Source organism: Drosophila elegans, unplaced genomic scaffold, assembly GCF_018152505.1.
Source record: "Drosophila elegans isolate 14027-0461.03 unplaced genomic scaffold, ASM1815250v1 contig_208, whole genome shotgun sequence".
NCBI classification, from domain to species: domain Eukaryota; kingdom Metazoa; phylum Arthropoda; class Insecta; order Diptera; family Drosophilidae; genus Drosophila; species Drosophila elegans.
In genome coordinates, this window is record NW_024545578.1 from 14175446 (window position 1) to 14187100 (window position 11655).

Here is an 11655-nt window from a genome sequence, read left to right on the forward strand (position 1 = left end):
ATCGACGTTTAAGAAACAGTAAATATATTTATTTTGTATATGTATTTAATGAATATTAAAAGAGATCTTCGGCTTAACCAACTTTTAGTCGACTACGTTAAAAGATCCTATAATGTTAAAACATCTTTTAAGCTATAGCACATTTTGCCATCCCTAGCTGTGAGATTGGCGTAAGGGAATTAAGGAAAGTGGGAGGAATATGAGCTATTCGGAGCCGCCCACTCAAATGTGGCCATATCATGACGAGCTTGGCAATGCCAGCGGACGTTTCATCGTTAAATGTGGAACTGTTAAACAGATAATGACCAACCACACCACACCGGGAAAGGCCCACAAAGGCCACTCCCTTCCCTTCGAACGCAATGCCAGCCACCACCCTGAATTCACCGCAGGACAGCAAGGACTTTCGAGGCAGAGGGGCAGGAGTCAGTCATGGGGCGTGTAGGTGAACTGACCAAGAGGCCTTTGTTATGCTCACCGGCTTTCATAACTGTATCAATGGCGATGACTATGATGCTCCTGCTACTGCCAACGATGATAAACCAATGATGACGATGATGATGATGATGATGTTGATTCCACGGCTGCTGGTGTTGTTATTATTCTCTATTTGTTGTTGTCCTGCGGAAACCAGACAACTGTCCTGCTGAAATTCTGATGCATTGAAATATAATTATTGGGAAATGTGCGATTGTCGTTGGGTTTCCGTTTACGTGCTCGCCATTTCGGTTTGGGGCTGTCCGATTATGCATGCATGCGGATGCTGGAGTAAGGGAACAAGTGTATGACATGATTGTTTGTCCTTGTACATGCAACTACACCGGGAGTACGAATATTGGTAGTACAATTTCAAGGCTTGGCCTCTGGAAAAGGGGTTTCCATGTAACAATTTTTCATGTAAACTCGGCTTTTCTGTGCTGAGCTTGAATATTTTTTAACAGTCGTAAAAAATTAAATTAGTAGAAATGTTGGAACATTTTCAAATCTTGCTTCTTCAAATTCAAATAAACTTTCCAGATATTAAGAGGCATTTTTTTCTCACTTTGTATTCTAGTAAGTTTTCTATAATGTATTATAGAATATATAATAAAAATTGAATATTAAATGATACCTGATAACAGTAATTTGACCTACACTGTTTCCTATTACATACTTGTATCGATTTGGGCAAGGAATTGATACTCTCACCCTATACCTACCACCCACGCCCAAACCCACAATCATAATTTATGCAAGCCCAATGACATAACAGTTGCCAGATTATTGCCATGCATTATACACATGTACGCATGTGTATTGTTGCCAATGTCCGTACATGCACATTCAATTACCATATTAACCGAAACGACTAATTAACTAAAGTTGTATTTACCTCGCAGGTCTCAATTGGCACCCCAAAAGCACACGCACACAAAGACATTGCATATCAAATGCAAGACATTTGACAATGGAAAATGAGATTTTGCGGTCTGTCTCCGGTCTGCATTTTAAATGAGCATGTTAATTAAATTCAACCTTTACTTTCATTCTCCAAAGCTTTCATCAAATTTCATTTGAACTTTTTCCACCACACATGTTTCCCGGGCAAATCAACTAGTGTTGAACAGTAAATAAAGTATGGTTTGAGTCTAGACTAAACGGCACTACTTTTTTCGCGCTCTGTTTTGAGTTCAAAACATTGCCTTGGAACATTTTATTTGGTCTTCAATTAAAGGACTTGATTTCCTATTTGATAATAGATCAAACTTTATACTTCAAATAAATTTATGTGCACACCGTTTTCTTAATTTTAAGCTTATTAAAAAAATGTTTTTTATGATGATTTAAATGATTATATGGTTAATCTCAAACGACAAAAGTGCTTAGCAAATAAAAAATTATAAATTTATGTAACCAGTAAATTCAATTATACCGCCCTGCTATGGTCGCATTTGAAAATCAAACTCAGAATGTCCGACAAAAGCGCAGATATGAGAATTAGTGCTGTACAGTTCGGAAACCCAAAAGACGTTATAATTTGAAATTAAAATTAAAAAGACTTCACATTTATGCTTTTACGCATAAAAGCTTTAATAATTATTTTTACTTACATAACTATATACCTTTTTTCGCAGCGAAAATCGTATCTAATATTGAAAAGAAGCATTCATTCTTCCTTCATTCATTTGGTATTAAAATTCGGATTTACTTTTTTGAATAAAGTAAACGAAATTCTGTTTTTAGATAATTAAACAAATTTAAGTTAAGGCAAAAAAATAATCCGTAAAAAATTTCTTGCAACAGATATAATTTCCAGAAATAAATGACAATTTAACCAACGTCAACAATCTCATATGCCAAAAATAAATTCAAGAAATATGGAAAGCCATTGGGTTTCGGTCCAACAGCATCCCAGGCCATGTAGATACTCAGGGGGTAAACTCTTGGAAATTTTGTGTGTGGGTATGTATGTTTAATGCTACCAATCTTGGCAACCGGTTTTTAGACTCTCATTTCTTCTGCTCGATAAAGCCAAAAGAACTCGATTGTTCTTTAATTGTGAAAGTCCTCAGTGAGTTGCGCTCTCCCACTTGATGACTAATTAAAATCGTAAATATTCCCTGTGACATTTTCCTGCTAGCTCAATTGGGCTTTTTCCAAGAACTCGCGTTTTTCAAACAGTAGCAAAAAAAAAGAGCATTGAAAATACATAGTCTATAGACTATATATAAGTGCTCTGGGTTATCGCGCTGAATGTAATGACGTCGGAAAACTAAATGCTGGTCGAATGCATTTTAATGCGAACGAGGAACTTGGCGTGCTAGACTGCGGAAATAATTCACCAAAAGAAAGAGATGGGTATAAAATATTAGAAAGAGAGAAAGTTGAAAGAGAGAATGTGCGGGATAGGTGCTAGCTTCAAACAACTTTTTTATGCATCACTGAGAAGAAAGTCTAACCATATACTTATAATTCTACATATAATGTTATTTAAAGTATAAAAAAAATATTTAAACACAAAAACTTAAATGAGTTTAACCTAAAAATAGTTTAAAAACTTCTCAAAAAGTACTTTGCAGCTTAATAAATATTTAAACATAGAATTTTTCTTCGTATATTAATAGCCTTCGAACTTTTTAAAATGTATTTTTTACTTAAAATTACAGTTTCTTACAATTTTTCGCTGTATATGAACTCTGATTTACACCACTCCAACCCTCTTTTGGAGAATGTTGTATTAACAAATTCTTTTTATTACACCAACATAAAACTTGTAATTCTGTAGGCTGAGAACGTGAAATCCCCATGGCTGATTGTTTGGGGAAACGTAACGCTGGCGACCAACCGGCCAAACAAGTGGACGCGAGAGAATATTCGCAATTTTATTTGTATCTCTGGTCAGTTGTATGAGGAATAGCGTGCCGAGCGGTCGCAAAACGCGCACGAGTATTAACAAAAAGCCAGAAAAAAAAAGACATAAACACCAAAGTGATTTCCCCCAAAAGATCTAGATAAAAATATACTATATAACGGACACAAACAAACAAAGGAATTCTTCAAGTATCTGACGCCAAAGATCGCACTGAAGTTCATAATTTATAATTGCCCCAAGCCGTTTAATTGTATTTAATTAATTTTCAAAAAAATGAGTGACCTACAGCATATTACACTGCAAATGGATAAGCTGCCGCTGGAAGATGATAAAACTTTGACGAGAAATCAAGTGAGTTTAAGCTTAATAATCATTAAACTGCGGGAAGGCTGAACAAATGTACAGAACCGGTGACTTTGTTTACTTTGCTGATAGGTTGTTTAAGTGTCTACGAAAAATTATAGTTTCGCATTGCTTGTTAATTTTTGTGTAAACAGACGAGAAGCTTCCCTCAGATAGCACCTAAATTTTTTTGGGAAAAGTGACAGCAGAAACGTAAAAAACCCATGACTTAGTCATAGAAATAGACCCCCTGGACCACTAAATAGACTTTTTTGATTTATTTTTTATTGCAATCTGTGCAAGATCAATGAAATTATATTATTTATCTCATAATAAACATTAAAATTCGGTGATGTTAACAAATGTCATAAACCAGTTATATGTTTTCTGTGCTTTTAGATCTTTTTAATATAAAAAACGTACAAGCTGGTAATCGTTGTGTAAAGCGAAGAAAAACTTCCCCAGTTGGTACACTAATTTTTTTGGCAAAATTAAGTCGGAAAAATCACACGACCAGGGGGATCTATTTAAATGACTCATTTATCAATCATTCAGATTTCATAAATCTTTTGAAATGGTGTTTTTTTCTTTATAGTCATAATAAAATATTATTTCACGCTCGAAACTTGTGTTTCAAATCAAATTTAATAAAAGATTAATACATTATTAAATTAGAAACTATTTTGTATTTATTTTGTATAACAATGTTTATTATTAGCTTTTAACAAAACTTCTTTAAAATATTATTTGCGGAAAAAACGGTTTGATAGGTTTTTATTATTTTTTTGTAAACAAAGACTTGTAGTTATAATTTTAATTGCTATAATTATTAATTGAGACTTTTAATAACTGAATAATTATTCAGTTATCAGCTGGATTTGCCATGCATTTTTGTCCCTGAACCTTATCATTTGAATTTTTAAAGCTATTGAAAATTCTTTAATGTATGCCTATATACAGATAAGAAATTATAGTACCCACTTAACATATAGTTGCATTAATTTGCGTTTGCATATTTATCAGCGCTGAAAACAATGCATTTTTCAAGCCAACTTGTTAATATTCCGGAAACGTTGTTATTGAAATTTTACAGGAAAATATCAACAATCACAGCAACGGCGATGCAATCGACAGACGTAACAATGCACGAGTGCCCAGAGCAGGTTCGTATCCCAACATACTCGTTTATCTCTGAAAAACTAGATTCATTTTTTGTGCTTGTCTGTCTATATGTTAATCGATTTTGTGACTAATGCTGCTTTAAACCACAATCTTTAAACAATTTATGTAAACCACATTAATGTGTAAGTAGTGTAAGCGAGTGGAAAACAATTTATACTGACTATTTTATTTTTCTGGCTTTTGACAGTGCCCGAAACGGATGACGATGACAACGATGATCGTCCCTTTGTTAAAGATGGGAGTGGTAATCCCGGCGTGGACGATGGTCTTCTCGGCGGCGGTGGCGGTGGCGGAGGAGGAGTCAATGTTCTCGTACCCAATGGAGGCAGACGACCCAGTTTCTCCTTTCCGGGCTATAATGGACCCGGTTTTGTGACGATCAACGGAGTGGAAACACCAATACCCGATGTGAATGCATATCAGCACAAGAAAACCCTGGCCCAGGGAATGATGGATTTGGCATTACTCTCGGCCAATGCAAATCAGTTGCGTTACGTGCTGGAAACCAACACTCAACATCCTTACTTTTATCCCAGTTTACTGTTCATCTCACTGAGCATTATATTCCAGGTAAATTGCGTATACCCAATCATTAATTTCTATATTATCAAAGTTTTGGTTGTCCGAGTTTGTTTATAATTGGAAGGTTATTTATATGTATATCCATAATTTTAAAGTTATTTATATTATATTCCTCTTTATTTTAGATCGCTGTCGGCGTGGGCCTTATTTGGAATGGCCGGTACAACATTAAGAATGAGCAAGAGATCTGCCGGGCGAACAAGATCAACAATTACACAGTCATCGGCATCTTTATTGTGACGGTGGTCAATGTCCTTATATCAGCGTTTGGCGTTGCAGAACGAGCCCCTGTGCCTGCCAATACCATCTAGTTCCAGGATAAATTTAAATTAGCATGTAGATTTGTAAGCACAATCGCATCCTTAGATAAAATTCACAGCAGGTCGGAAGTTATTGAAATTCACAAAGCGCCTCATTTCTCTATGTTTAAAAAATCAATTGTGATAAATAAATAAAATCCCACGAGCATTTTACACTTTATTGGAAATTAATAAAATGTTATTATAATTATTTTTAGGAAATTTTGTATGGATAAATATGTTGTATATTTATTTTTGGGCTTTGAAAGGAAACTTTAACTTTGGCGATGGCTAAAAAATAATTAATAAATATATAACAGTTAATATATTATTAAAACTTAATGGTATCATTTTAATATTTTTGTAAAATTATTCAAACAAATTTAAATATAATCGTGTTTTAGCTTTTTGAATTTATTTACCGCCAAACTATCGATAAACTGCCCCACTAAAATTGACCAACACTGCAAAGTACCTTTGATATTTTACAGCACCAGGCAACAGCTGTTTTTCATTGACTACAAAAAAAAATCGTGCGGAAAATTAAGCATTTTCGGCTAAAAGTCTATTCCAAATATGGCCAAGATTATTAAGGCGGTAAGTTTGCGAGGAATACGATAAAACACAAGTCTGGATACTAGAGGTGTAGCGTTTTGAACCGCCGAAACTCAAGCCGATCCTCCAATTGTTATGGTTATGTCATCGCTTCCTTCTGCAGTCCACAGGTTTAACCGGACTCGCCGTGTCCTCCAATCCTCACCATACACTGAGTGCCCTTTACGGAAAGATCCTGGGGGCGGTGTCCAAGATGCCACAGGATGCCAGCTACCGAAAGTACACGGAGCAATTGGTCAAACAACGCGCCGATGCAGTGGCCCAAGTAAGATTATATTGCACGGGAATAACATCCTAACAATTCAATAAATGTTCATATTTATTGTCTCAATCCTTGGTAGAAACTCTAGAATGAATCCTTGTAAAATTTCATATGGAAATTCCTATCCTTTTTTAGGATTGTTCGTTGATAAAGTCTTGCTTCTATAAAATTTTTCTTTAATAAAACATTAGTTACCAATTTCCATTACTTAATTGCTCTATAAAATCATATTTAATATTAATTCGCTCTATAGTTTTGAAAGATTCTCTTCTAAATGTCATCTCAAAATGAGATCCTTTGGTAGGGTCTTATTTCTTTTAAGTAAGAAATTATTATTGATGGTCAGATAAATTATATCCAAAATGTGACTTACATAAAATTTGTAAAAATATATTTTATCGTTAAATCGAACACAATTAGCTATTAAAATTAAAAAATATATTTATCCCCCAGAACAAAGACATCGTTGCCCTGGAGAAGGCCGTTGGCTGTGGTCAGGTGGAGGAGCTGATTGTCCAGGCCGAGAACGAGTTGGTGCTGGCCCGCAAAATGCTCGGCTGGAAGCCCTGGGAGAAGTTGGTCCAAACCGCACCTGCCAAGCAGTGGGACTGGCCGCCCGCCCAGATCCTGGAGCCCAAAGTTTAGGCTCAAGCCTCAAGCTTTACACATAGAACTAATTATTCTACAGCGAATGGGAAATGAGATGAGAGCAATAAAGGCGTTGATAAGCTGGTAGCATTATCAACAAACAAAATTCTAGAGCTTCGATCTGTGATCTTTGGGTGTGTTCCGGTTTATGTGTTCACAAGGTTTTTTTTTTACTAAAAACTTTGAGACTATAATCTTAAAATTTTAAACTTAGGTCTTTTTGTTTGTTAAGGATACATTTTTGTTTTAAAAAAGGAATTAAAGTAAGTATTCCAGATCTTTAAAAAAGGGGTTATAAGTAATTTTTTTTTTTTAAATAGGACTTGAGATAAATTCAAATAGTTTGTGTTTAACGTTGACAACACAAAATTAAATTTAAAAACAGTTAAGCCGCTGAGGATAAGGCTCGAAAAAGTAAATTAAAGTAATTTTGAAATATTTCATTTACGATGACCACAAATATGTTGATTCTCCCTTTAAATCAATAAAATCTGGAACAACCCCCAACCAGTTCTCCCTTCAATATTCCAACCAGATTATTATGATCCATTGACGATCTCAGTTTGCTTTCAAGATGCGTGCTCTTCAGTTCCTCCTACTGCTGCTCGCGATTTCCTGCGGTTTTGTGGCATCGCTTCCCCGCCAGCGACGCCAGATTGATCTCACGGTTTCGGCGGAGCACGACGACAAGGATGATGAGACGGAACTGGCACTGGAGGCCATCGCCGGACTCTGGAGCAGTGCAGACAGTCGGACGAAGATCGATGGATCCGCCAGCCTGGTGCATCGCACCCAGGGAATGCAATCGGGTATGGGGAGCACCAAATACCAGGCACGCTTGCATGTCCATCATGACTATAAGACCAATGCGTATCCCTCGTAATAATCCAAGGTTCGGAGCAGGACTTTCGTCTGGGAGTACGCATTACGTTCGAGTGATAGAGACGGAAGTTCCAGACATCTGAAGCCGGGGGAAAATCGAGCGATTGCGTGTGGAAACCAAATACTGTATAAACAATCCCACTGCCGATAACATTTTGACCTTCGCAGCTCCGTATATTGTAGAATATGTAATTGAACCTTGGTGAAAATACAATATACCCGCAAACTGTTTGCTTTATTGATTCCATTTTAATTGCCTTCCCCGGTTTTTTTTTTTCAACCAACCGTGAAGCGGCGCAACAACTTTCAGCTTAAAGTAACAACTACAACAACGAATTTGCACAACAGTGAGGTGGACAGGAGGAGATTAATAAATACAAGCCATTCCTTAAGTATAAATGCCATTAGTCAACGTGGTTTTAGGGTGGGTGTTTTCGGAATCGCTGGCACGAAAAGTAATCTATGGCACGTTTTCATTGCAAATAATAGGTCAAGTTTGCACCTCTAATTGGGTTAACTTTGGCGGTCTTTAATAAAAATGTTTAACTTTACTCGAAATTGTGGATCCACTTTTTTTTGAAATGTTCCTCTTCTGACAAAAAAATTCTTTACTTTTTCCAACAATTATTAAAAAATCTACTACAGCAAAGAACTGAACTAGCAAAAAATCGAATTTAATGTTTTAAAAGAATATAACAACTAAAACAATGCTTTAGTCTAATTTATATTAAATTGCTTACTGTGAAAATAGTTAGTACATATTTTATCCAAATAAAACTTGTTTTCTGTTATTAAAAAAATAATAAATCTAAAATACCTATCTTTACTCTGAATAAAAAGGTATTATAGTAAAGGAAAATGAATATGCGAAGAAAAGGAAATTACTGACACTATAATTCTTAAGCTTTTGGAGTTTTAACTAAATATTAACCATCCTAACAGAATCTTATTTTCCTTTAATTTTAAGAAATACATTTAAATACCAGGCCTATGCCTTCCAATGAAAAATAAACTTCATGGATTACTTTTCTTACCATCGAATCGTGCTCTAATAAAATAACTATTTACTCCACCCTACTGAGGTTAATATCATTGCACACTGGTTCTTACAGTCCTTTCACTTAATTCAAGCTGATGGGCACTCCTTGGATCTCCTGCTGCTTGAGTTCCTGGACCACAAAGTTTCGGAACTCCTCGTAGGCCACATCGATGTCCACGTTGTTGATAATCTTGTGGAAATTACCGGGCGTCAGACCATAATCCAGTTCCACTTGGGCAGCATTTAGGCGTTTTTTCAGCGACTCCTCCGTTTCGGAACCGCGTAGACGTAGCCGTCGTTCCAGTTCTTGGATACTCGGGGGATTGTTAAAGATCAGGATGGGATTGAGGTCCGTGCGGCGTATCTGCTCCACACCCTTCTGTTCGATGTCCAGGATGCAGACCCTTCCCTGTGCCTGGATTTCCCGCACCGCCGCCTTGCTGGTGCCGTACATGTTGCCCGTAAACTCGGCCGTCTCGATGAACTCGTCGCCGGCGATGGCCGCCTCCATTTCGGGGCGTTCCACGAAATAGTAGTGGACACCATGTTCCTCACCTTCCCGTGGCTTTCGCGTGGTATGGGATATGCTGAAACCGAAGGTGTTGGGAAATTCGGCGAACAGACGCTTCAGGAGCGTACTCTTTCCAGATCCCGAGGGGCCGCAGAGGACGAGGGGGCGTGGTCCCGGGGCGGACATCTTCTTGCTCGATACGGAGGTCAGCGCGCTGCTGCTGAGAGCGCGATTTACAATGAACAGAAAGCTTATCATCGCGTGGCCTTTTATTCTTATAGCACCAGTGCAACAACAACGACACCGCTAATGGGGCCCAAAAAAAAAAAGCTGGTTCTTTTTTGTATTTGGCTAAATTAAGAGAAGCGTGCTATTGCAAATGTGTGTGTGTGTGATTGTGTGGGTGCCAGTGCGGGCCAGCGATGGACTAATTTCGATATTTATCGATTGCGCGATTAGAACGATAATTTTGTACAATCTTTATGGTCACCCCAATTTTCAATTTTAAACTGAAAAATGAAACAATTAAAAAAAATGTAAAATAATTAAATTAAATTGCAAAACTATTTTAGTTTGATTGAATTTTAAAACCTTTCTTTAAATCCAAATATTATCTTTATTTTATCAAAAATCAATTTAATTTGGAAAAGAAAAAGTAATGAAAGCAATCTAACGCTGATTAAAGAGTAGTTAAAACTTTGAAGTTCTACTATTTAAAGATTTTAAGTTAGAAGTAAATAATATAACATTGTAGTTAAAACAAAAAACCATCTTAAAATTGTTATCTTAATAATGTATCAAGAAAAATAATATATAAAGTAACTCCCAAAATTACAACCAATTAAAACTAAACGATTTTGGTTTAAAAACTGTTATATTCTTATACTGTTTTACATTTAGCATAGAATTTCAAACACACATACACACTGAAACGGATGCCGAATGAATTACAATGCATTTTTAGTTATTTTTGTGTTTTTTTTTTTTAGCTTAAATTAATTATGAATTTCTCATCTGCTTGTTTCCATTTAATTGTTTCCATTTTATTCTCATTTTCTTACGTTTTTTGTAATTTCATATTTTGATCACATTTTGATTTCGCATGCCCAAAGTGAATTTGGTTTGTTTCCGAATGATTCGCCTGAATGTAAACCTACAACTGCCGTCGTCCGATAAATCAAAAATATATATGTTTACTTCGTATGTTTAGGGATTTATGCAAGCCTCTGCTTCTGTCTAGAATCCTACTACTCTGTGTATATGCTAATATTCAGTCAATATTATTATATTCATGTCCGCTCAGCTCATCTTCACCCGTTTGGGAAGAGCTCGCTTTCAATGGAGAATCGAAAACCTGAAGATCTTTTCTGTTCTAATGGGAAGAGTGAGTATATAAATTTCGGTTTACCGAAGATGAATACCTCATCTGTTATATATGTATGTACAAATTATTATACGGTCTTTAGTTTTTTAGTTTTCGATGTATTTTATTTGCATTTGAATTGGAACAAAATCAAACAGTCCTACTAAGAGACGATCGTGATATTATATGGTTGCTGGATCCCTTACGGTCTCAACTAAATAACAGTACTAACTTCGTATCGGAGCTGTAACATGGATAAGGCATGTGGAGGATTTGATATCGGAAATGATTATGGTGTGTGTGTGTGTGTGAGCGATGAAACGTGGTTTATGTTGTGTGGCTGGCTGGCAATGCAAGAACTTTTGTGTGTGTAATTGTTTTCTGTAATTTATTATACCCTAAAAATTTGTTTACAACTAATACTATGCATATGCTTAAAATTGATTAAAAAATATAATTATTATATTTATAGATTTATTCACGATGCTACAAACTAAACGAATTGTACGACAAAATTGTTTAATAAGACCGAAAAATGGAGCGCTCTTCTTATCGATAAGGGTGGTGCTGTTTACCAA

At 36.0% G+C, this 11655-nt stretch overlaps 4 protein-coding genes across 5 annotated transcripts; 3 read left to right on the forward strand and 1 right to left on the reverse strand.

Annotated features, from left to right (window-relative positions):
* The first annotated feature begins 3379 nt into the window (after positions 1–3379).
* On the forward strand, positions 3380–5968 carry LOC108150117 (ninjurin-2). Of its 2 annotated transcripts, none has more exons than XM_017278081.2 (4): positions 3380–3703; positions 4788–4857; positions 5064–5446; positions 5584–5968. In XM_017278081.2, the coding sequence occupies exons 1-4, from the start codon at positions 3626–3628 to the stop codon at positions 5767–5769; spliced, it is 717 nt and encodes a 238-aa protein (XP_017133570.1). In that variant the 5' UTR covers positions 3380–3625; the 3' UTR covers positions 5770–5968. The 2 variants fall into 2 exon arrangements, with proteins under 2 accessions (XP_017133570.1, XP_017133571.1); XM_017278082.2 differs by having other exon boundaries at positions 5112–5446.
* Positions 5969–6242: 274 nt separating this feature from the next.
* Positions 6243–7388, forward strand: LOC108150330 (NADH dehydrogenase [ubiquinone] 1 alpha subcomplex subunit 5). Its single transcript, XM_017278452.2, has 3 exons — positions 6243–6354; positions 6476–6637; positions 7088–7388. The coding sequence occupies exons 1-3, from the start codon at positions 6334–6336 to the stop codon at positions 7277–7279; spliced, it is 375 nt and encodes a 124-aa protein (XP_017133941.1). The 5' UTR covers positions 6243–6333; the 3' UTR covers positions 7280–7388.
* A 445-nt stretch (positions 7389–7833) lies between these two features.
* Positions 7834–8390, forward strand: LOC108150331. The gene is made up of 2 exons (XM_017278453.2): positions 7834–8091; positions 8175–8390. The coding sequence occupies exons 1-2, from the start codon at positions 7857–7859 to the stop codon at positions 8219–8221; spliced, it is 282 nt and encodes a 93-aa protein (XP_017133942.1). The 5' UTR covers positions 7834–7856; the 3' UTR covers positions 8222–8390.
* LOC108150329 (guanylate kinase) lies at positions 8374–10114 on the reverse strand. The gene has a single exon (XM_017278451.2). The coding sequence runs from the start codon at positions 9970–9972 to the stop codon at positions 9286–9288; it is 687 nt and encodes a 228-aa protein (XP_017133940.1). The 5' UTR covers positions 9973–10114; the 3' UTR covers positions 8374–9285.
* Between the last annotated feature and the right edge of the window lie 1541 nt (positions 10115–11655).

Bases quoted from the DNA above. Each gene is read 5' to 3' on its own strand.
- LOC108150117 (XM_017278081.2), top strand. From the start codon at position 3,626: ATGAGTGACCTACAGCATATTACACTGCAAATGGATAAGCTGCCGCTG. The intron at 3,704-4,787 runs GTGAGTTTAAGC...GAAATTTTACAG, and splicing joins AAACTTTGACGAGAAATCAA to GAAAATATCAACAATCACAG. The intron at 4,858-5,063 runs GTTCGTATCCCA...GGCTTTTGACAG, and splicing joins TGCACGAGTGCCCAGAGCAG to TGCCCGAAACGGATGACGAT.
- LOC108150330 (XM_017278452.2), top strand. From the start codon at position 6,334: ATGGCCAAGATTATTAAGGCG. The intron at 6,355-6,475 runs GTAAGTTTGCGA...TTCCTTCTGCAG, and splicing joins TGGCCAAGATTATTAAGGCG to TCCACAGGTTTAACCGGACT. The intron at 6,638-7,087 runs GTAAGATTATAT...TTTATCCCCCAG, and splicing joins GCGCCGATGCAGTGGCCCAA to AACAAAGACATCGTTGCCCT.
- LOC108150331 (XM_017278453.2), top strand. From the start codon at position 7,857: ATGCGTGCTCTTCAGTTCCTCCTACTGCTGCTCGCGATTTCCTGCGGT. The intron at 8,092-8,174 runs GTATGGGGAGCA...TAATAATCCAAG, and splicing joins CACCCAGGGAATGCAATCGG to GTTCGGAGCAGGACTTTCGT.
- LOC108150329 (XM_017278451.2), bottom strand. From the start codon at position 9,972: ATGATAAGCTTTCTGTTCATTGTAAATCGCGCTCTCAGCAGCAGCGCG.